General features: G+C 41.0%; 1 protein-coding gene across 5 annotated transcripts in view; it reads right to left on the reverse strand.

Moving 5' to 3' along the window:
* LOC104611441 (uncharacterized) overlaps positions 1-25,466 on the reverse strand; it is a 70,483-nt gene that overhangs the window by 27,369 nt on the left and 17,648 nt on the right. For all 5 annotated transcript variants that reach the window (XM_088899944.1, XM_010278480.2, XM_088899943.1 and 2 more), the window contains 2 exons: positions 3,083-3,169; positions 2,754-2,978 (listed from right to left, as the gene is read on the reverse strand). In XM_088899944.1, the coding sequence (XP_088756070.1) occupies positions 2,754-2,978; positions 3,083-3,169 (312 nt within the window). The remainder of the gene's footprint in view (positions 1-2,753; positions 2,979-3,082; positions 3,170-25,466) is intronic.

A 25,466-nucleotide genomic window follows, 5' to 3' on the forward strand; every position in this document is an offset into this window, starting at 1 on the left:
TAGTGGGGACCATGCTTCAAGGAAAAAATGGTCTGATGTTAAGAGGCATGGGACCAGCAGCTTAGATGGAGATGTTCTTGGAATCCGAAGGGGGAGAGTTGAGAAAAGAGTCTTCAAGAAGGGGGCAGAGTTAAGGTCTCCTCAGAATGCCTCAAATACCAGTTTTCCGGCGGCTGATGTTTCTGATGATCGAACTCTTGAGCCTTGTCATTTCAATCTCAAAGTTCCTTCAAGATCTAAGGAGCGTTCTCAAGGAGGTGGTGATGAAGATTTTTCTTCTGCTCTGGCACTCATTCCAGGGGTTGAGAAGAAAGAGTCAAAACTTCTCTCGTCGTGCCTGGAGTTAAGCCAGGAGTTTAGGGACTCTGTTTATAGTTAACAGGGAGGAAGTTCAAAGAAGGATCTGGGAGTAGGGGTTATGAGTACAGCTAGGGTGGAGGCGGGGGTAGAGGAGGTGGAGGGCAATCATAAGGTTTGGAAGGAGGGAGGAGGGAGGAGGATAGGGAAGAAAGGGACGGTCTTCCAAAAGTTGAGGGCAAGAAGGTCTCTGACTTATAGAATGTAAGTCAAGTCGAGGGCCATAGGATTGACACCGGTTACTGGGTCTTGGAAGTGTTTGTTGGAAGGCTGAGAGTTTATTTGGGTTGCAGTGGAAAAGAGGCGAGTGTAGTAGAAAATAGTGATGCTTTGGAAATCCCAAAGAAGACCAGAAATTCAAGCAAACTCAATGTAGTGCATACCACAAAAGTTTTCTCAAGGGTAAAGGAGGGCCTGGTGGGAGCGGGATCAACAAGTATAAAAAGATCTACAAAAGAAGGATTAAACTAAGTCCTTCGAGTCAGGAGAAATCTTGCTCGGTTTCTTCATTCTCATCCAATGGGATCAGAAATAAGCCTCATCAAGATGGTTCTAACCAGGAGAAGTCAATCAATCTGGACTTGTCAGAGAAAGTTGTAAGGGATGAGTCTGATTCGAGTGAGGTCTCTCCTAAGGAGGTACCAAAGGATAAGGAGATGAATTGCAAAAATGATGTGCTCTCTCACTTTCTCTGTTTTTGTTGTTCTTGTTGTGTGGTCTGGGGGGTGTTACCTTAATACCTGCATTGAGGTTGCATTCAGTTTCTTTTTTACTTTTACTTGGCGAAAAAAAAAAAAAAAATTAGCAAGGAACTGAGGGATAGTTCCTTTGGTATTAAATTGGTGGGACTTCCCTTCAATCTCTAGAAAAAATCCTTGAGAAGATTGCTATAATGCTTTGAGGTGTTCTTATATCCTCTAATACCTCCAATCTCCACATAGTAGAGTTGATAATCCCTAGAGTGAAAACTGAGGATGTTCCTAGAACATTGGACGTCTTCACGGGTGGAGTTTGGATGAGGGTGTGGGTGTTGACAAAACACGAAGAGAACAAAAAAGGAAAATTTTGAATGTCTAGTTAAAAATGGCAAGCCAACAATTGATGACGGGGGAAGATCGAGGATGACACAGGATGGAAAACCGTTTAAAGAAATTTGAAAATATTTCAAACCGGGGGGTTCACACCATGTATGTAGAAGCTGTTAGAAGAGGGATTAACTCTAACCCTTTATAGGGCCTAAATCAAAAGAAAAGTAATATGGACCGAGGCATGGCTAAGTCCCATTCAACGCCTGGTGGTTATTTTTGTAATAAAGTGGTGAAGTCACCTGAAAATACCTACAAGTTGGAGCTTATTAGTTCATGTGTCAAGTCTATCTGTCACACGAGATCAACCACGGAGGAACCAATGGGGGACCGGAAGATTGGTCCATCATCTTCCCAAATCGAAGATCATCGAACCTCTATCTCAGCTAGCTCAAGGCTGAGTAGGAAGAACCTAGTTATGGTGGAATGACAAGCTAGAGTAAGTGGTCAGCGAGCAAATAATCAACAGAAGCTTCCTAGTTATGGTGGAATGACAAGCCAAAGTGGTCAGTGGGCTAATACTTCAATAGAAGCTTCCCAAGCTAAAACACCAAGCAGATTGAATAATACACATCATACCCCTGAGCAGGAAAAACAGTCTGTGCCTTCTCCCCTTGAACCTTCCCAGGCTAACACACCAAGCAAGTTGAATAATATGGATCATACCCCTGAGAAGGAAAAACAACCTGTGCCTTCTCCCCACTTGGAACCAGGTAAACTTGTGAAACCAATTTTAGCCACTAACTGTTGCTCCATGTCTATGGCTCTTATTCCAGGATCAAAGTAAACCACATTGCCACAAGCTGATGATAGGGTGGATGTAGTTAGGAAGGCTAGGGGTGAGAGTAAGAGGAAGAGGGATTAAAAATATGGAATATGATTGGAAGTAGGCTCAAAGACCTCATAAGAAATGAACTAGACAAGTTTCAAAATATCGATACAGGCCAATACGTCAGTTGGGGCATATCTTAACTCACTTTTATTTTTTTTAGTTTTTCTTTCAAACTGGTTCAGAGGGGTCAGTTTAAGGCCCATCTACCCCGTGAACCAGGCCAGACCCCGAAACACCCACTGTAGGGGTGTATCGAGAAGCCACTGATACGATACATAACAACAGATACGGCCCGATAAGTATCGAAATTTTGAACCTTGGAACTAGAGCAAGAGGACAATGATAAGGTATGGGAGAATAGAACTAAGCCTTATATTCAATTACCAAGATTAGGATTGGGTTGGCCTTCAGCCCGTCCCAGCCCATTCAGGTTGCACTGCTTTGTATGTGGGAGAATACCTGCCAAATTGATTACATACCTGGAAATTGATTGCCTCTTCGGTATGAGTCATGTTGGCTTCAGGCATTGTAGAAGATCTCTGAATTTGGAGTGACAGTGAAGTGAACCCCTGGAGCATTTCTGACTTGCATTCCATCAATTGTGTGCTTATTAATTGCTCTAGCTTCTTTAGTTTAGACTCAAGGGCTTGAAGATGTTGCAATTGTTGCAGTTGAGCCTCAATATTTCTTAACCTTTTTAGAATCTAATGACAGACACTTATTAGCACTTGTATATGCTAACCACCATTTACATGAAGGTACTTTTAAAAAAAACAGTAATATTTAAAGAAAAAACATAATTAATTACTCCATCAATTGTGCCCTCCTCAGGTTCTGGATGAGCCTCTTTGATGACTGTGGTGTTTGATGGGGGGATCTCCTCATCCATCATGGCCTATAAGACAAAATTAAAAAAAAAAAAAAAATCATTAAAAAGCAAAGTCTGATAAGTATAAATATTGAATAAAAGAAATCGTAAAATCATTATAGCCAGTTATTAAACCCCCATACCTATCAGTATTATTGTTACAATGATGCATTTGATTATAACCCCATTGATGATAAGTGACATCAACAATAAAATAGAGAAATTGATCCATGGTCTTTTGGAGGATTTTGGACCCCAAGTGGCTGAACTGATCTGCTTATTGCTTCATCTTTTATTGAATAAAATAGTCATGTAATAAAATATTTAGGGATACAGTAATCACCCCCAAATTCCATAGAGCCACTAAGGAACAGGTTGCAACCAATTTAATGGCTTTTTTTTATGAGTAATGAAAAGTATTTTATTAAAGATTAAATAAGAGGGAGATAGGAAGCAGCTGGAGGATATTTTACAGATTAGTTAGAGGGAAACATGAACACCAAATACTTTCATTCCTTGGCAAATGGTAGAAAAAGGAAGAACCTGGTGTCTAGTTTGGAAGTTGATGGTGAGGTGGTCACTCAACCCAGGGAGATTGCTAGAGCCTTTATGGAACATTTAAAATCAATTTTTAGAAGGATGCTTGGTGAAAAATTTGGGATTGAAGGATTGGACTGGCCTTGTCTCTCTGAGGAAGCTAAAGCTTGGATAGAAAGACCTTTGATCAGAAAGAGATTAAGGAAGTTGTATTCTCAATGGCCAGATCCAAGACGTCAGGGCCACATGGTTTTTTTTACCAGCAAAGAAATTCATTTATTAATTTAAATATTTGAAATTAAGTCACAGGTATACAAATCCCATAAGCACTAGGTTACAACAATGCCCAAAATAAGGATGGTCTATCAGCTCCCTGCAGGCAACACATCCACCAACCCATTAGCTTCCCTTTTAACCCATCTAAAAGTAGAGTAAAATTTCATTTCAAGTTGGTCAATCTGTCCGAAAGTGAATCTGAGTTTCCAAGGTGCTGACTCAATTTGCTTTGCCCATGTTATAATCAGAAGGGAGTCTCCTTCAATTCCCAACTCCCATGGCCCTAATTATTCAGCAAGCTTCAGTCCTTACAACAGTCAAGGTTTAAAATGTCGATATCAGTGGAAATGTCGGTCATCCAAATATAAGAAACATGTCAAAAATATTGTATGGTAATATTGTAAAAATTATACACATGGTAGAAACATTTTAAAATATGCAAAATATAGAATGATATTTTATGAAATGATAAAAGAAGCACAGGCACACCTTTTTAAATTATTATCTTGGTGCAAATCATTAAACAAAGCTAAGAAACTAAGATTATAGACAAAAGAATACGTTCTGAAGTTGCCCTGTAAACTTTAAGGTTCAGAGCTTCATGATAAAATGAGTTAAAGCAAAATTTTAACTCATAGAAAATGTAAAAGGTTGTAATAAATCAACCAAATAATCTATTACACAAACAAAAAACTAATATTTAACTTAATGTTTGAAATAAATATTGAGCTAGCTCAAAGTGGTAATCATGTAAGTTAGGCGGACAATAAAATTGTTACTTAACATATTTACAATATTGTACCAACTTATGTTATAATACTATCTCTTAGACTCCACATAATACTGGTAGTGTTCACTGGGAAATATGTTGATTCCAATAAAATTTAATGTCGCTACCCATGGAAGTGGACATGGAAATAATGTTGTGGAAACTATTTGTTGTACTCCACATAGTGTTGGTAGTGTTAATTGAGGAAATGTCAATTCTGGTAAAATTTTGTGTCGCTACCCATGGAAATGGAAATATGTCGTGGAAATATTAGGGAAATTAGGGACATTTTAAACCAACAGTGCTTTTGATTCAGCCTGAACCAAATCAACAAAACCAATTGGTCCTGAGAACAAGGCCTTCACTACTCCTTGATGGTTTTGAAAAACTCCCCCTATTCATGCTCTTCCTAGATTGTCAAATGAACTACCATCAAAGTTTAGCTTTAGCTTATTTAAACCTAGTGGTTTCCACTCCATTCTTATATTTTCTCTATGTAGTTCTGAGAGTGCCACTTCTCTCCAATTTCTTAAGAAGTCATCAATGGGAACACTCTTGAATAGTTCCAAGGTTTTAACCTAATGTACTGATCTGATTTTAATGACTTCGATAACCTCCTCTAAGGATTTACTTTTTTTATTGAAGATCCTCTGATTTCTCTCTTCCCAAATAGACCAAACCACAGCTGCACGTAGGGGGTGTAAACGGATCGAATTTGATTTGGATCAGGTAATACCCGACGGATATCAAAAATTTATATTCAAATTCGAATCCGATTAAATATTCAAATATTCGATTTGATTTGAATTCGACTAATTAATTATTTTAGGTAATTAATAAATATATAAAATAAATATTTTATTTATATAAAGCATATAAATATATAAATTATTTATATAATTTAATTATTATATATAATATATAAAACATTTAAAAATTTTATATATTATATATAAGAATTAAATAATCGGTCGAATTCAGATATTTATCAAATCGAATCAGATCGTATCCGAATTCAACCGATTAAATATTCAAATTATCTAAATTCGATTCAATTATATCAAATCTCAAATTCGATTCAATTATATCGAATCTCGAATTCGAAATCGGATTTTCGAATACCATTGACACCCCTAGTTGCACGTACTACCTTCCACATACATCTTCCTTCCCCTTATCTTTTGTTGCCTCAAGAAAGTTTGGCTGAAAAGGCTCACTACGTCTTGTGGGGGAGCTCATCTGCAACCAAAGAGAGAACAGAAATAGTCCTAAATACAAGAAACAAATGAGCAGGAGAGAAGTGAGAAAGGGTTTCACCACAAGCCTTGCAAAGAACACACACATGAGGAGAAAGGCACATGTTTGGCCTTTTTTCTATAGCATATCACAAGTGTTTACCTTCCCTAGGAACATTTCCTAGCAAAGAGCTTGTACTTTAGGAGGAATTGGTTTGCGCCATATTTCTCTTACAAGGAAATTTATCCCCACACTATCCAACTAGGCAAGTATGTTGAAGAAAGAAGAACAGGAAAACAAGCCATCTGAACCTGGATGCCAAATTCTACTATCAAGGCCATTTTGGTCCAAGTAAACCATTTCCTACTTTGACAAAAGGACAAGGAGAGAATCACACTCATTGTCTCTCAAGCCCTTCTGAACCTTAAGTCCCAATTTAATCCAGTTTCTAAGGGTATAGCCACCTAGGGTCGCATGCTTTCACCATGGCCTTTTATCAGACTATTGGGATATAATTGAGGGTGATTTGTTGGAGGTGTTTAAGGAATTCTTTTAAAGGGGAATTATTAATCCTAGTCTGAATGCTACTTTTATTGCTTTGATTCCTAAAAAAGGTGGAGCTAATCATCCCATGGATTTCAGACCAATAAGATTGGTGAACAACTTGTACAAGATAATTGGTAAGGGTTTATCCCTAAGAACCAGGCAAGTTCTCCCCTCCTTTGTTTTGGCAAATCAGGGTGCCTTTGTGTAGGACAGAAATTATTGAGCAAATACTAATTGCAAATGAGTGTGTGGAGGAAATGAAAAGATTGGGATAATGCATATGATTTGGTTGACTAGCAGTTTCTGATTGAGGTGTTAAGGCAATATGGGTTTGGGGAGAGATGGTACAAATGGATTTGGGGGTGCTTAAAGACTTGTCACTACTTGGTGTTAGTAAATGGCACAAAGACAGTTTTCTTCTCTGTCGAGCATGGAATTAGACAAAGAGATCCTTTCTTTCCTTTTCTATTCACATTAGTAGTGGATGTTCTAAATAGACTCATTTTAAGAGCTGATTAGAGGTGTCTAATTCGGGGATGGAGAGTGGGAGAGATGACATGCCAATAACTCATTTATAGTTTGCAAATGATACCATTTTGTTTTGTGAGGGAGATGAGTTAGATTGGGTTAGGAACCTAAAATGTTTGGTGCAACTTTTTGAGAGAATGTCAAATCTTAAAATCAACTTTGATAATAGTTGCATAGCTAGAATAAATATGGATGGAGGAGGGGGGGTCAAAGAGTGTGCTAACATTTTAGGATGCAATGTTGCTCAATGGCATTTGACTTATTTAGGATTACCTCTAGGAGTGAATCCAAAAGAGGTAGGGTTTTGGAACCCAATTGTAGAAAGATTTTCTAAGAGAGTAGCCAATTGGAAAAAGGGATACCTTTCCCTAGGTGGAAGAATAACACTGATTAGATCAACCCTTTCCAATCTACCAATTTATTATTTGTCTATCTTCAAGATCCCAGTAAGATCGAGTAAAAGATTAAAGAATCTAATAAGAGATTTTTTACAGGAAACCAAGGGAAGGGAAGAGGAACCATAGGATTAGTTGGGAGGTGGTTAGTAGGGGAAAAAAGTAAGGAGGGATGGAAATAGGTAATGTACAAAGGAGGAACACATATCTCTTGGGGAAATGGCTATGGAGAATGCCGCAAAATAGGGATAAACCATGGGCAAAAGTGATAGTGAGCATTCACAGGCTCTTGGACAACGACCAGGATGCTAGAACTTCGGCTAGGGCAAATTGGGCCTCTCCTTGGAAAGCCCTCAATGCAGTACTACCACTCTTTTCTCCTTTTATCAGCTACAATCTTTGTAGTGGTAACAAAGTTAAATTTTGGGAACATAATTTGTTGGGGTCCTCATTGAAGGAACAATTTCCATCATTATTTGCACTTTCTTGGCCCAAAAATGAGACCATTTCTTGATTCATGGTTCCTTCAAATTTGAGCAACGTATTCAGTTGAGATTTGGGATTCTGGAGGGGTATAAGAGACTCTAAACTCCAAAACGTACTCATCTTACTACAAAAGTTGGAAGATGTATTTCTTGATCCTTCTAAGCCAGATAACCGAATTTGGACTTGTACCCCTTCAGGTTCCTTCTATTGCTCCTATGAAGCCTTGTCCCGACCATCCTCTAGCTCTTTGCCTTCTTTTCCAGTTAAGGAGGATTGGTGTAAGTCTGTTCCTCCTAGAATTGGCGTTTTGTATTTGGAAGTTGCTCATGAAAAGATTAATACTTAATACTCCAAAGAAAACAATCAAATTGGGGCTTATCCCCTCATTGGTGTACCTTATGCAAGGCCAATGGTGAGATCTGTTGTCACTTACTTATCTCTTGTTCCTTCTTTTATTTGGGAATGGTCTTTGGCCTTGTTTGGGTGCAGGTGGATCCCTCCAGCGAATATTCAAAGCTTACTTGCTCCTTTCTTCATTTAGCCAAAGAAAAGGGGAAGAATTATGTGGAGATGCTTAAGAGTATCAATATTATGGACAATTTGGAAAGAAAAGAACTCTAGAATTTTTCTAGAGAAGGAGAGAAGCAAGGAAGAATTAATGGAATTAATCATTTTCAGAAGAGTACATTGGCTGAAATCCTTGGATACTGTTACCAATGTGTCAATGGATGTGTTCACTATAAAGTGGAAGGAAGTGATTGGTTCCTGCTCAACTAAGCCCCCATCACCAATTACTACTGGTCTCCTCCGGGAAGAGGGTTTGTTAAACTTAATTTTGATGGCAACAGCTTGGGAAACCCAGGTATTTCAAGTATTGGTGGGGTTTTAGGAGATGAAGAGGGCAAACTTCTAGTTCTTTACTTGGGACCAACTGGGGAAGGGACTCCCTTAGAGCAGAAGTATTGGCACTGGTGAAAGGTGTTCAAAGAGCAAAAAACTTAAACATTAGGAAGCTGATTTTTGAGGGAGATTCCAAACTGGTAATAAGATGTTTACAATGAGAAGGTTCAAAGTTCTGGATCTACAGTAATGAAAAGAAGAAAGTAAGGTGGTTGACAAGAGATATGGAAATATCTTTCAATTGGGATAAACGGTGTGCTAACTCATTAGCTGATGTATCAGCAAAACAAAGGGTGGGGAGAGATTCTTTATTCTGAGCACTCTTGTAATTGAAGAAAATCTGGGGGAGAAATAAGAGATTTTCTCTCTCATTGACTGACTCTTCTTTCTCTTGTAATTCTTATATATTGTACACTTTTTGATCCATTAATGAATTGAAATGATGCAGTTTTTGATAAAAAGAAGATTATATAAGACCATTACAGGATACATCATAAGATATCCGTAAAGAGGTGTGAGTTGCACCCTCAAAGACAAGACAATTTGACAAATAAGCCCAGGATAAGTGAACCCTATGCACTCCTTGCTTAGCCAGAAAGTCTTCCAGCCTGTTGGTGGTGTTAGTGAAGGGATATTTCGGTCTTTGTACTTGTTGAGAATGTTGATGTGTACTGTTATGTTAGTTCGAGTGCCTCTTACTTAAATAAGGACACTTAAGTCTTTTCCAATAAGTTAATAATATAATAACAGGTCTGGCCGAATCTAGGGATAACTTTTTCTCCAATTCGAACCACAGCTTCTCTCTTTTCTCCCTTCTTCTTTCCTCTCCTACTTCTTGTTGTTCACTTTACTTTACAGTCAACGAACAAGACAGAGTTCTAGGGCAGGTCGAAATTCAACATGGTATCAGAGCCACATTAAACAAATCAGACTTGCTAGAATTCTGTCTTCTACGCATTCGAACTAGGGTTTCTCTTGGGTTTCTCAGCTGTGAGTTGGAGACCGGGAAAAGGGCTGAAAAGGAGTGATCGCCCTCTTCCCTTGGAGGTTCCTATGCCTCCGATTGTGTCGTTGGTGATTGGTTGTTGTGGTTTCTAAGCCCTAATTAGGGCTGGTACGTGTGGTGCAGTGGTGTCTCAGTCCTTCGTGTGGTTGGCCTTCAGGCGATGAGGTAAAGTTTTTTTATGCATATTTTCTGTTATGGAATACATGAGAGGTGTACTACAGTTCGTATGATGGGTGTTCAGATTGCAGTATGCTAGGGTTTATTCTGGTTTGTGTGTGATTCGAAGGGCAATAGTGTTTACTTAATGGTGAAACTTCTGGTAGCTGTGGATTAGGGTTTGTGGTGTTACAAGTGTGGTTTTCAGCATTTAATATTGCTGAAATTAGTGTGCAGACTTCAGTGAGTAGGGTTTGTGGTGTTGCAGTTTTCAGCATTTAATATTGCTGAAATCAGTGTGCAGATTTCGGTGAGTAGGGTTTGTGGTGTTGCAGTTCTCAGCATTTATTACTTTGAAATCAGTGTGCAGATTTCAGTGAAGTGTTTGTGTGTAGTGTGCAGTGTGTAGTGCTCAGAATTCAGTGATAAGGGAGTTCGGCAATGGCAGATAACAGTGATAGTAAACCTAGTGTCATGATATCTACTGACTACCTGAATGTCCAAATGACCTCCATTAAACTGAATGGAGAGAATTATGTCCCTTGGGCCAAGTCTGTAGAGGTTTTTCTGAAGGCGAAGAAGAAAGTGAAGCACATAAGAGAGGAGAAACCCCCCGCTAATTCTTAGGAGTATGAAGACTGGGAACAGGAAGATGCACAGATCATCACATGGTTGTGGAACAGTATGCAACCCAGAATCAGTGTGAACTTCATGTTTCTTGACACAGCCAAAGAGGTGTGGGATCATTATAAGAAACTGTATTCAGGTCAAGATAATACCACTAGGGTATATCAACTGTATCAGGAATACTTCAATTTGCAACAAGGAAATCAGAGCCTTGAGGAGTACTATGCCAGTGTGAGAAATATCCGTAATGAGTTAAACGTCTATCATCCTCTCACTTATGATGTCAAAGTTCAACAGCAACAGCGAGAGCAACTTGATGTGACATGGTTTCTGGTGGGGCTGAAGTCTGAGTATGAACCAGTACGAGCCCAGATACTAAGGGGATCTGCTCTTCCATCTTTAGAGGAGGTGTTTGCTCGTCTTCGGAGGGCTTCCATTGGATCTATGGATTCTAATGTCTCAGATAAATCAGCATTTGTAGTATCGAGAGGTCGAGGTGGCAGAAGTGGGGCTCGAGGAGCCCAGCCTGGCAGGAGTGGTAGTGGTGGACCTACACATATCTGTGGTGGTGGTCGTACTGGAGGCAGAGATTCAGGGGGAGCTCGTGGTAGAGGACGTGGCTCGGGTCCACGGAAGTGTACTCATTGTGGTTTGGATGGAAATACTATTAACTACTGCTATGACTTACATGGTCCTCCCTCGACGTGGGCCAACCATGCCATGACTAGTGACACCAGTTTCAGCTCTAGACAAGAGAACCGGTCAGCTGACCCGATGCCTTCTACTCCCTCAGATGGTCCAGGCAAGGAGATGGTGAGTGTTCCTCGGGATGAGTATGAAAGGTTTGTTCAATCCAAGTCGCAGCAGAACACAGCTACCTTTGCACACTCAGGTATGGCTTGTTTGGCATCCACACCCAACCCCTGGATTATTGACTCTGGAGCCTCCGATCACATGACGGGAACTCCAGGTGTGTTTTCATCTCTCACTCATTGCTCAACATCACAATCTGTTACCCTTACTAATGGCTCCACATCATCTATCTGTGGTGTTGGTAATGTTGACCTAGACCCTGTATCCCTATTCTCTGTTTTATATGTACCTAAGCTTCCATTTAATCTTATGTCTATTAGTAAGCTGACCAAGTCCCTTAAGTGCTCCATCACATTTTACCCCTCTATGTGTGTTTTTCAGGATCTCAAGACGGGGATGAAGATTGGTGGAGGGCATGAAGCCGGTGGAATGTATTATCTTGATGGTGGTGGAAGAACGTCAACGGCCCTTCAGTCATCCATTTCTCCTCTCCAGTGGCATTGTAGATTTGGTCATCCTTCGCTGAAAGTGCTGCAGTCCTTAGTCCCTTCATTGAGTCAACTTTCTGTTTTAGATTGTGAGTCATGTCAATTTGTGAAACACCATCGTGTTCCCTTTAGTTCTAAGGTCGATAACCGTGTGTCGAGTCTTTTTTCTTTAATTCATTCAGATGTTTGGGGTCCTTATAAAGTGATGTCATATAAGGGATACAAATATTTTGTTATTTTTGTTGATGATTGTTCAAGAATGACGTGGCTCTATTTAATGAAAGAAAGAAGTGAATTATTTGCCATCTTCCAGAAATTTTATGCTGAGATCCACAATCAATTTGGCGTTCACATCAAAATTTTCCATTCTGATAATGGTCGTGAATACTTGTCTTCATCTTTTCAAGAATACTTGGACCAACATGGCATTATACACCAAACTTCCTGTGCCTACACTCTGCAACAAAATGGGGTTGCTGAGAGAAAGAACCGACATCTTGTAGAAACGGCATGCTCCCTCATGCACCACATGAATGTTCCCAAAACCTTTTGGAGCGATGCAATGCTCACCTCTTGTTTCTTAATTAATCGGATGCCCACGTCTATTCTTTATGGTCGTTCTCCTTTTAGTGTCTTATTCCCCAACGTCTCCGTTTCCGCTTCCTCCTCGGGTATTTGGGTGTGTCTGCTTCATTCATAATCTGGGTCCCGGGACTGACAAGTTAGATGCACGTTCCCTGAAGTGTATCTTCCTTGGCTATTCCCGAACTCAGAAAGGGTACAAGTGTTATCATCCCAATTCTCGTCGTTCCTTGGTATGTGCTGATGTTACATTCTTCGAGTCTACTCCGTTCTTCGTGGGGTCCGGTGATGCTACTTCCTCCACATCACCACCTCCTCTTCCTCTTCCTGTGGCTGATCCACCTCCTCTGGTTCCAGTCATGCCTACGTCCTTGCCTCTGGTGCCATCGTCTGTTGACCGTCCACCCATCCGTCACATGTATACACATCGCCCGCATGTACCGGCTGCAGCTCCTCCGGCTTCATCACCGTCGACAGATCCAGCTCCAGCTTCGACACCAGCCTCCGACCTAGATCTTCCTATTGCCTTCCGGAAAGGTAAATGTACCTGCACCCTTCACCCTATTTCCAATTTTGTTTCACTTACTCACCTCTCCGCCTCCCATCGCCAGTTCATCTCTTTGTTATCCTCCGTGGTTGTTCCTAAGGATGTCCAGGAAGCCCTTACCTCTCCAGAGTGGTGCCGTGCTATGGAAGAAGAGCTCTCTGCTCTGCATCATAATCACACTTGGGACCTCACCGCTCTTCCTCCTGGGAAGTAGGCTGTCGGTTGTAAGTGGGTGTATAGTGTTAAGTACTTGCCAGATGGTCGTGTTGAGCGCCTGAAGGCGCGGCTGGTTGCCAAAGGGTACTCCCAAACATATGGCATTGACTACACAGAGACATTCTCCCCGGTTGCTAAGATAGGGTCAGTTCGTGTCGTCATCTCCCTTGCAGCTATGTATGATTGGCCTCTACATCAGCTAGATATCAAAAATGCCTTTTTGCATGGTGATTTGCTCGAGGAGGTCTACATGGAGCAACCACCAGGGTTTGTTGCTCAGGGGGAGGATGGTAAGGTATGCAGACTTAAGAAGGCTATATATGGACTTAAACAGTCCCCTCGAGCATGGTTTGGTAGGTTCAGTGAGGTGGTCAAGAAGTTTGGTATGAAACAGTGCCAAGTTGGTCACTCTGTCTTCAGTCTTGACACTTCGGCAGGCAAAATAATATTGGTGGTGTATGTGGATTATATCGTTGTGACTGGGAATGATAAAATGGGCATTGACAGATTGAAGGCATTCCTACAGGAACACTTTCAGACAAAGGACCTTGGCAAGTTGAAATACTTTTTGGGCATAGAAGTAGCAAGATCTAAGCATGGCATTAATTTGTGTCAGAGGAAATATGTGCTTGATTTACTGGAAGAAACAGAGTTGTTGGGTACTAAACCGACTGAGACACCTATGGAAACAAATACGAGGTTGAGCAGTGATATAGGTGAAGTATTTGAAGACCCTGGCAGATACCGACGACTTGTAGTCAAACTAAACTATCTAACCATTACTCGGCCAGATATTTCATTTGCGGTTAGTGTGGTGAGTCAGTTCATGCAGAAACCTTTGGTCCCACATTGGAATGCAGTGCTAAGGATTGTGAGGTATCTGAAAGGAGCTCCTGGTCGTGGTTTTCTGTACAGGAGTGGTGGAAAACTGGTAGTAGAAGGGTACACCGATGCTGATTGGGCAGGTTCTATGTCTGATGGACGATCTACCACAGGCTATTGCACCTTTCTGGGGGTAACCTAGTAACGTGGAAAAGTAAGAAGCAAACAGTTGTGGCAAGAAGCAGAATATAGGGCCATGGCACATACTGCTTGTGAATTAGTGTGGCTAAGGAACCTTCTACAGGAGATAGGATATGACATCAGTACTCCAATGAAGCTCTATTGTGACAATCAGGCAGCGGTTCATATCTCTTCCAATCCGGTGTTTCATGAAAGAACCAAGCACATCGAAGTTGACTGTCATTTTGTGAGAGAGAAGGTGCTGAATGAAGTGATAGAAACTGCATATGTTAGTACGGGAAACCAGTGGGCAGACTTGTTTACAAAAGGTTTGAGTCGAGGGAGAGTGGACTACATATGTAACAAGTTGGGATTATATGATATATACTCACCAGCTTGAGGGGGAGTGTTAGTGGTGTTAGTGAAGGGGTATTTCGGTCTTTGTACTTGTTGAGAATGTTGATGTGTATTGTTATGTTAGTTTGAGTGCCTCTTACTTAAATAAGGGCACTTAAGTCTTTTCCAATAAGTTAATAATATAATAACAGGTCTGGCCGAATCTAGGGATAACTTTTTCTCTAATTCGAACCAGACCTTCTCTCTTTTCTCTCTTCTTTCCTCTCCTACTTCTTGTTGTTCACTTTAGTTTACAGTCAACGAACAAGACAGAATTCTAGGGCAGGTCGAACTTCAGCACAGCCCATTAGCTGATCTCCTCTCCCACTAAACTCTCACTAAAGCATTGGAAGCTAGCCATTTGAATCTTCTCATCGCCCCCCTAAAGGACCAAGCTATTGCCTCCAGCTCCTTCAACCATCAAACTACCAATTTAGAATCACCTTCAATCAAAAACCTCCCAAAGCTCAGCTCCTTAGCAATCTGTGCTCCCTGGAGAACTGCTTGAACCTCTGCATTAATTGCATTACCCACTCCAATGAGACCAGAGAACAAGCCAACAATCTAACCTTCAGGCCTACCATCAAAGTTTACCGAGGTTGCTACCAACAAAATTTAGCTTGATAAAATCTTCTTCCGGGGGCTTCCATTCTGCTATAGGCTTGTTCATGACCAAGGAAGATTTTGCAGCCAATTCCCAGTTTCTCCAAAGATCATCAAAGGAGAATTGTGAGAAAAGATACAAAGCTTTAGCCCAAATGATAGCCCTATTCAAAATAAACTCCCAAACAATAGCTTCATCCCTTTCTTTATCGTTAAAGATCCTAGCATTTCTTTCCTCCCAAAGTGTCCATACAAAGCAACCCTAACACATCTCCATAACACTCTCCCTCTTCTCTTAGGCCACTTGAAAGTAGTCGAGTCTAAGAGTCCTCCAATCTACAATGACATTGCCCACTTGCATCAACAGAGACCAAAAATCTTTTCCCAGAGTCGTACAACAAAAGGGCAAGAGATTAGCAAATGGTAACAGTTTTCTCCATTAGCTTTGCAAATGAAACACTAGTTTGAAGAGATGCTAAGGTTAGGTCTTCTCTTTAGCAAGTTATTTGTAGTGTCGTATTTCCCAAGAGAGACTTCCCAACAAAGGGCTCCCACTTTAGGGGGGATGGATTTGGACTAGATTTCCTTGCAAAATAGAGGTTGAGCATTAGGGGCAGTGCACAGCCAAGACAAAAAGAAGCACAAGAAAAAAGACCCAGCGGATTATGAGTCCAGATACAAGCATCGGGTCTAGAGCGATCCAAAGAAACAAGGCCAAGAATTTTGAGAAGCAAAGCAACCTAGTCAAGCTTTGAATGTCTCAAATCTCTTTGGAAGCCAAAATTCCAAGTGAACCCACAAGACTGAGAAAAGGAAACATTCTAAAAGAAGGCAGAGAAAATAAGGAGGGAAAAATGTCCCTAAGAGTGGAGTTACCAACCCAAACATCCTTCCAAAAATGAACCCTATCTCCTGTACACACATCATACACTATAAGGCTTAGGATATGGGGAAGAATGCCATGAATAGGCTTCCACGGACAGTTGAAGATGGCCTGCTGAGAAACACCAGCATCCCAGACCGTTACCTTCGCACCCATGAATATTATCTATACCTTATAGTCTCTCCCTCTCTAAAGGCCATCTCCAAATCCATTTACCCAACAAAGCTACACTCTTCTTCCCTAAATTGCCTAATCCCAAGCCCCCTTTTTCCTTGCATTTGCACATTAATTCCCATCTCACCAAGTGATCCTTTCTTTCTTCACTAGGCTCCCATAAGAAATCCCTCATTATCTTCTCTAATTTATCAAAGTAATTCGACCCCTAAGAGATGTAATTTCTCTTCCAAGCTAACAATTTCTTGGTACAATTTTCAACAATTGGACTCCAAAAGTGTCTTTCCTGTGGGTTAACTCCTAAGGGCATACCTAGATATTTCAATGGCCAACTAGCAGACAGCAGTAAGACACCCTAAAGCCTCCGCTACCCCAACCAGCTAATCCTCCCCCAAATTCAACCCCACCATGCAACTCTTTTCAAAATTACACTTCAGTTTAGAAATGAGTTCAAGCGATTTTATCACATGCTTCAGATTCCTTGGCATCTAAGCATCTCCACTCTCGCAAAAAATGATTGCGTCATCAGAAAACTGTGTGTTACAATCGTCCTCTCCCTCCCTATCCTCCAACCTCTAAAGAGACCCAGCCTATCAGTTCTTGAAATAAGTCTACTAAACATCTCAGCTACTAAGGTAAATAAGAAAGGAAAAAGGGGTCCCCTTGCCTCAAGTCTCTAGTAGTTGGAAAGAAATCTCTAACCACTCTATTAACTATAACCGAATGATGACACGTTGACAAGCACCCTTCAATCCAGCCACAACATCTCTCTCCAAACCCACATTTTCTCAAGAAGTCCAACAAAAACACCAATCAGCCATGTCGTAAGATTTCTCCAAGTCTAACTTACACACTAATCCTTTCTCTCCCCTTCTCTTGAAGTCTTCCACACACTCATTAGCTACCAAAATTTGGTCTATAATTTGTCTTCCTTGAATGAAAGCCCCTTGGAGATCGCTCATCAAATCAGGAAGGAGTACTTTTAATCATTGGGACAAAACTTTGGCCAAAATTTTATAAATCCCAGTCAACAAGCTAGTGGGTCTAAAATCTCTCATTTGAATTGCATCTCCCTTCTCAGGAATCAAGGCTAAAAAGAATGGAGTTGATTGCAAGACTGATAAAATGTTCCTTAGCAAATTCCTCGAAAACAGCCGCAAGGTCTGATTTAATAATCTCCCAACAACGTTGATAGAAAACCATAATAAATCCATCCGAACCCAGAGCTTTTGATCTATCCATTGAAAAAAGCTGCCCTCCTAATCTCCAAATCAAAATCCTTTCCAACTTCCCTTGCAAATTCAAGGTTCAACCTAGGCCAATCCAATCCTTCCACAGTAATCCCCATATCATTTTGACTTCTATAAATTGCCTTAAAATGATCCACAAAACATCTAGCAATCTCTTCCTGATCCACCAAAATATCACCGTTCACTTCTAATTTCTCCACAATTATTCCCTCTTCTACCATTTACAAGAGCATGGAAAAACTTATTTAATGACTTATCCACAAAAAGGTGGAAATAATTCATTCAGTTCAACCGCTTCAGCACAATGATATAAAAGGAGCACTTATGGCATGCCTAAATACGCAAGCGAGGCGCATTTTAGGGCATGTGCCTCACCTAGGTCCCAGGTGAAGCACTTTCAAAAGGCGCACACCCAGCATGTGCCTTGTGCTTCAGCCAAGCACGCACTTTTGAAAATTTGTGCATTTTTTATGTCTTTTTATGCTTAAAAGATATTTTTAAAAGACATTTAAAGTTATAAAGCCTCTTTATAGGATTAAGAACTTAAGACCCTGATATGGACTTGTTTGGGCTTGCCTCATGGGGCTTGATACAAAGGCGGCTCATAGAATCGGGAATGCGTAATGTTTAACATCACTTTTTTTTTGTTTTTTTTTTTATCAGTAAAGAGAATTTCATTAAAATAATAAGATGTGAATTACGGATTATGAGTAGCCTCGGCTACCCCACTAAAATTTAAATTGCCACCTATCACTTATGATTTCTCATTCTTACATCTGAGCCCAAAAACATTGATACATATTTGCCCCTTGTTTTGCTAGCTGGTCTGCAAATCTATTTGCCACCCTTGGAGTCCACTAAAATGATAGTTGCAAGTCCTTGGAGAGGTTTTTAATCTTCTTGATATCATTTCTATGCAGCCAGGGTATTTCTTCAGTTTGCTTTAGCCAATTTATCACTACTTTGGAGTTGCCTTCCACAACAAGCTATCGCATCCCCATCTCCTTAGCTTTTTGGATCCCAAATACCACTGCCTTTAGTTCAGCTGTGGTGGAATCACCCCTACCAATAGGGCCTGAGAACAGCCCCACTACATTTCCTTTGTCACCTCTAAATACCCTCCAATTCCAGATCTTCCCGGGTTGCCAAGGCTGCTTCCATCAAAGTACAGTTTGAGTAATCCTGATTCAGGGGGGGTCCCATTCCTTTAAGACTTTCTTCTTAATAGTTGAGGATGAAGCAACTTCCCTCCAGTTCCTAATTATGTCATTCATTGTAAAGTCTGAAAACAAGTTCAGTGACTTTACCCATGATGTTACCTTTACCACAATCCTTTCTATTATTTCTTTCTTGCATCTTTTCTTTTCTTCAAAAATTCCCAAGTTTCTTTCCTCTCACAATACCCAAATTACTGCTGCCCTTCTGCATCTCCATAGTGCTCTCCCTCTTCCTTTTGGCCATCTGAAAGTAGAGGGGTCAAAAAGCCTTTCCAAGTTTACCGGAGTATCCCCACCTGCATCCAAAACGGTGAAAGAACCAATTCCAAATACTGCTAGCAAAAGGACAGGAGACAAGGATATGATAAGTAGTCTCACCATTCGTCTCACATAAGAAGCCCCAATTAGGCGATAGGCACCAGCCAGACCTCTTCCTCTGCAACCGATCACAGGTGTTGATTGCACCATGATAGACCTCCCAACAAAAAGCACCCACTTTATGGGGAATAGGGCGACTCCACACTTCTTTTACAGGGAAAGGTACCCTAGGTTGAGCAGGATAGGACAAGGATTTGAAGAAGGATGTTATGTGCCTTAGGAGAACTCACCCCTAAAAGCTAGCTGTTAGAGGGAGGGAACCCAAGCACATATATACCCCACAACAGCATCCCATACTACCGATGTGGGATACCTCACATTAGCATCCCATACTACCAACATGGGACAAATGAATCATAACAAAGGAAGCACAGCTAAAGACTCCAGAGAGGTGGGGGGCCCAAACCCTAGTGTCTTGTTCAGAAATGTCTAGAAACACCCCATCAATCAGCTGCAACAAAGAAGACAAAGAATCCATCTCGAAATCCCTTGTCTCTCTACGAAGACCCAGATTCCAAGCAAAACCAGATATGGAGGGGGAGGGGAAGATGAAATCAGCAACCAGCTTGCCTTGGAGGAGAGGGCAAAGATTGAAGGGAACAAGGTTTTTAAAGATTTCTCGCCCACCCACACATCTTCCCAAAAACTGATTTTATTACCTGAATTGAGATCAAATCTTACGAGGTTGAGAAACGACGGGAGAACTTTGTGAATCGCTTTCCAAGGTGAGAAACTAGAAGCCCTACAAGAAACTCCAGCATTCCAACCATTCTCAGAGAGCCCATGTACACTAGTTACCACTTTGTGCCAAAGCCTATCTGTCTCACGCGGGAATCTTCATAACCACTTCCCTAATAAGGCCTCATTCCCTTCCTTCAACTTCCCTAGTCCTAAGCCTTCAAGCTCCTTTCTTCTGGTCACCACTTTCCACCTGATTAAGTGATCCCTCTTCTTCTCATCAGGTTCCCACAGAAAATCCCTCATTATCTTCTCTAAGTTTTTTTCCATTAGCTTGAGGCATGCTAAACACCGAGAGATAATAAACTGGGAGATTTGCTAGAGTGGATCTAACAAGAATTATCCTGCCCCCCCCCCCGAAAGAGATGTAATTCATTTTCCATGCAGCTAACTTCTTTTCAAAATTTTCTATTGGATTCCAGAACCCAAGACTTTTAGGATTGGCACCAAGGGGGAGTCCTAGATACTTCATTGACCATCCACTTTGTAAACAACCTAATTCCCTGGCCCATAAGTTGACCTCTTCTTGGTCTAGGTTGACCTCGGCCACCACACTCTTATTGAGCTTCACCTTCAGATTTGTCACTTTTTCAAAGAGGTTCACCAACATCCTTAGATTCCATGCATTTGACTCTTTCCCACTTTCCCAAAAAATATTAAACACAATGTTTAACATCACAAAATAGAGATTAATAGTTTACATGCTTGAATATGTTTATATGTTATGCATGATTTTATTTATAAATTTTCATTTCAAATATGTTTGAAATTGTTGGAATTCGACCAGCCTTTGATTCCTGTTAGTCTGATAACAGTCAAGAAGAAAGAGGAAGAAAGAGAGAGAGAAAAAAGGAGAAAAAGAGAGAAGAAAAGTCTGGTTCGATATAGGGTAAAAATCACTCCCCCATTCAGCCAGACATGTTTTTATATTATTAATAGAATGGAAAAGACACATGTGCCCTTATTTAAGTGAGGGACAATAGTTCTAATATAATATTACAAATCAGCAACCTCAACATAAGTATAAAGACAGAAATACCCCTACACTAACACTCCCCCTCAAACTGGTAGGTATATCATATAATCCCAGCTTGTTACATATGTAGTCCACTCTTCCCCGACTCGACCCTTTTGTAAATAAGTCTGCCCACTGGTTCCCTGTATTAACGTATGTTGCCTATCACTCCATTCAGCACCTTCTCTCTCACAAAGTGACAGTCAACCTCTATGTGCTTGGTTCTTTCATGAAACACTGGATTAGAAGAAATATGAATTGTAGTCTAATTGTCACAATAGAGCTTCATTGGAGTATTAATGTTGTATCCTATCTCTTGTAGAAGGTTCCTTAGCCACACTAATTCACAAGCAGTATGTGCCATAGCTCTATATTCTGCCTCTGCACTGCTTCTTGCCACGACTGTCTGCTTCTTAGTTTTCCATGTCACTAGATTACCCCCCAGAAAAGTGCAATAACCTGTTGTAGACCGCCTATCAGACATAGAACCAACCCAATCAGCATCAGTATACCCTTCTATTTCAAGTGTTCCACCACTTTTGCATATCAAACCACGACCAGGGAACCCTTTTAAATACCTCACAATTCTTAGAACCGCATTCCAATGAGGAACCAGAGGTTTCTGCATGAACTGACTTACCACACTAACTGCAAATGAAATATCTGGCCGAGTAATGGTTACGTAGTTTAGTTTACCTACAAGTCATCGGTATCTGCCAGGGTCTACAAACACTTCACCCATATCACTGCTCAGCTTAGTATTTGTTTCCATAGGTGTTTTAGCTGGTTTAGCACCTAACAAACCTGTTTCCTCCAACAAATCAAGCACATATTTCCTCTGACACAAATTAATACCGTGCTTAGACCTTGCTACTTCTATCCCCAAGAAATATTTCAATTTACCAAGGTTTGTTTGAAAATGTTCCTGTAGAAAAAGTCTTCAACCTGTCAATGCCCATTTTATCATTCCCGGTAATAACAATATCATCTACATACACCACCAATAGTATTTTTCCTGCCGGAGAGTCATGACTGAAGACAGAATGATCAACTTGGCACTGTTTCATACTAAACTTCTTTACCACCTCACTGAACCTACCAAACCATGCTCGATGAGACTGTTTAAGCCCATATATAGCCTTCTTGAGTTTGCATACCTTACCATCCTCCCCCTGAGCAACAAACCCTGGTGGTTGTTCCATGTAAACCTCCTCGAGCAAATCACCATGCAAAAAGGCATTCTTGATATCAAGCTGATATAGGGGCCAATCATACATAGTTGCAAGAGAGATCACAACACGAACCGACCCTATCTTAGCAACTAGGGAGAAGGTCTCTGTGTAGTCAATACCATAGATTTGGGAGTACCGTTTTGCAACCAATCGAGCTTTCAGGCACTCAACACTACCATCGGGCAAATACTTAACAGTATAAACCCACTTACAACCGACAGCCTGCTTCCCAAGAGGAAGAGCGGTGAGTTCCCAAGTATGATTATGAAGTAGAGTTGAGAGCTCTTCTTCCATTGCACGGCACCACCCTGGAGAGGCAAGGGCTTCCTAGACATCCTTAGGAACAACAACTGAGAATAACAAAGAAATAAACCGGCGATGGGAAGCAGAAAGGTGAGTGAGTGAAACATGAGTAGAAATAGGATAAAGGGTGCAAGTGTGTTTACCTTTCCGCAAGGCAATGGGAAGATCAAGATCAGATACTGGGTTCGGGGCAGGCGAAGAGACAACTGCCGAATCTGTCGACGGTGATGGAGCCGGAGGAGTAGCAGCCGGTACACGTGGGCGATGTGTATACACTTGACGGATAGGTGGGCATTCAACAGAAGGTGGCACCGGAGGCAAGGACTTGGTCACAGCTAGAACAAGGGAACAAAATCAGTAACTGGAAGTGGAAGATGGAGAGGTGATGAGGAGGAAGAAGCATCACCAGACCCCAAGAAAAACGGAGTAGACTCAAAGAAGGTAACATCAGCACACACAAAGGAACGTCGAGAACTAGGATGGTAACACTTATACCCTTTCTAGGTCCGAGAACAGCCAAGGACGATGCACTTAAGGGATCGTGCATCTAACTTGTCGTTCCCGGGGCCTAGATTATGGACCAAGCAGACACCCAAATACCCAGGGAGAAAAAGGAAACGAAGACAACGTGAGAAACACGGTAGTAAATGGGGAATGACCATCAAGGATAGACGTGGGCATCCGATTAATCAAGAAGCAAGAAGTAAGCACTGCATCACTCCAAAAGGGTTTGGGAACATTCATGTGATGCATGATGGATCGGGCTATTTCCAAGAGATGACGGTTCTTTCTCTCAGCCACCCCATTTTGTTGTGAGGTGTAGGTACATGAGGTCTGATGTATAATGCCATTTTGGTCCAAGTATTCTTGAAATGATGAAGATAAATATTCACGGTCATTATCAGAACGAAAAATTTTAATGTGAACACCAAATTGATTGCGAATCTCAGCATAAAATTTCTGGAAGATGGTAAACAATTCACTTCTTTCTTTCATTAAATAAAGCCACGTTATCCTTGAAAAATCATCAACAAAAATGACAAAATATCTATATCCATTGTATGACATCACTTTATAAGGACCCCAAACATCCAAGTGAATCAAAGAAAAATGACTCAATGCACGGTTATCAATTCTAGAACTAAAGGGAACACGATGGTGTTTCCCAAACTGACATGACTCACAATCTAAAATAGAAAGTTGACTCAACGAAGGAACCAAAGATTTCAAAACTTTCAGTGAAGGATGACCAAATCAACAATGCCACTGGAGAGGAGAGAGATGACTAGAGAGCTGTTGATGTTCTTCCACCACCGTCAAGATAATACAATCCACCAGCTTTATGCCCTCCACCAATCTTCATCCCCGTCTTGAGATCCTGAAAAACACACATATAAGGGTAAAAGGTAATGGAACAATTAAGTGACTTGGTCAACTTACTAACAGACATAAGGTTAAACAGAAATTTAGGGACATACAAAACTGAGGATAGGGATACAGGGTCCAAGTCAACATTACCAACACCACAAATGGAGGATGTAGAACCATTAGCAAGGGTAACAGATTGTGATGTTGAGCAATGAGAGAGGGAAGAAAACACACCTGGAGTTCCAGTCATGTGATCGGAGGCTCCAGAGTCAATAATCCAGGGATTGGGTGTAGATGCCAAACAAGTCATACCTGAGTGTGCAAAGGTAGTTGTGTTCTACTGAGATGTGGATTGGACAAACCTCTCATACTCATCACGTGGAACACTCATCATCTCCTTCCCAGAACCATCTGTGGATGTAAGAGGCATCTGATCAGCTGAACGATTCTCCTGTCTAGAACTGGAACTGGTGTCACTAGTCATGGCATGATTGGCCCAACTTGAGGGTGGACCATGCAAGTCATAGCAATAATTAATGGTATGTCCATCCATACCACAATGAGTACACCTCCTCAGACCTGAGCCACGTCCTCTACCACGGGTTCCCCCTGAATCTCTACCTCCAGTACGACCACACCACTCCGGCCATATACCGGACCACTGCTACCACCACGGCCAGATTGAGCTCCACCTCTAACACCACGGCCCCTTGACACTGCAAAGGCTGATCTACCTGAGACATTAGAGTTCTCACTAGATCCAATAGAAGTCCTCCGAAATCGAGCAAACACCTCTTCAAAAGAAGGGAGAGAGCCAACCCTCCTAGTATCTGAGCCCGTACTGGTTCATACTCAGACTTTAGCCCCACCAAAAATCGAGTCACGTCAAATTGTTCTCTCTGTTGTTGCTGAATTTTGACATCAGAAGTGAGGGGGTGATAAACATTCAACTCATTACAGATGTTTCTCATACTAGCATAGTACTCCTCAAGACTCTGATTGCCCTGTTGCAGATTAAAGTATTCCTGATACAGCTGATATACTTTGGTTGTATTGTCTTGACCAGAACACAACTTCTTAGCATGGTCCCACACATCTTTGGCAGTGTCAAGAAACATGAAATTTACACTAATCTTGGGTTCCGTACTATTCCATAGCCATGTGATAATTTGTGCATCCTCTTATTCCCAGTCTTCATACTCATGAGAATCAGGGGAGGGTTTCTCCTCCCTTATGTGTTTCACCTTCTTCTTTGCTTTCAGAAAAACTTCTACAGATTTAGCCCAAGGTACATAATTCTCTCCATTCAGTTTAATGGAGGTCATTTGAACATTCAGATAGTCAGTAGGTATCATCACATTAGATTTTCTATCACTATTATCTCCCATTGCTGAACTCTGTTATCACTGAATTCGGCACACTGCACACTGTTTGAGCACATTGATCACACTGGTTTCAGCACTTGTTATTGTTGAAGACTGCACACTTTACACCACAAACCCTACCCTACGACTACCTGAAATCTCACCACTATAATATTACAGATCAGCAACCTCAACATAAGTACAAAGACAGAAATACCCCTACACTAACAGAAATGTTATGTTTATCTATTTTCATTTGAGATTATAGGTCTTTTTAAAACATTTTTTTAAAC

The sequence above is a fragment of the Nelumbo nucifera genome, chromosome 3, assembly GCF_055504915.1.
Source record: "Nelumbo nucifera cultivar China Antique chromosome 3, China Antique-T2T, whole genome shotgun sequence".
Taxonomy (NCBI): domain Eukaryota; kingdom Viridiplantae; phylum Streptophyta; class Magnoliopsida; order Proteales; family Nelumbonaceae; genus Nelumbo; species Nelumbo nucifera.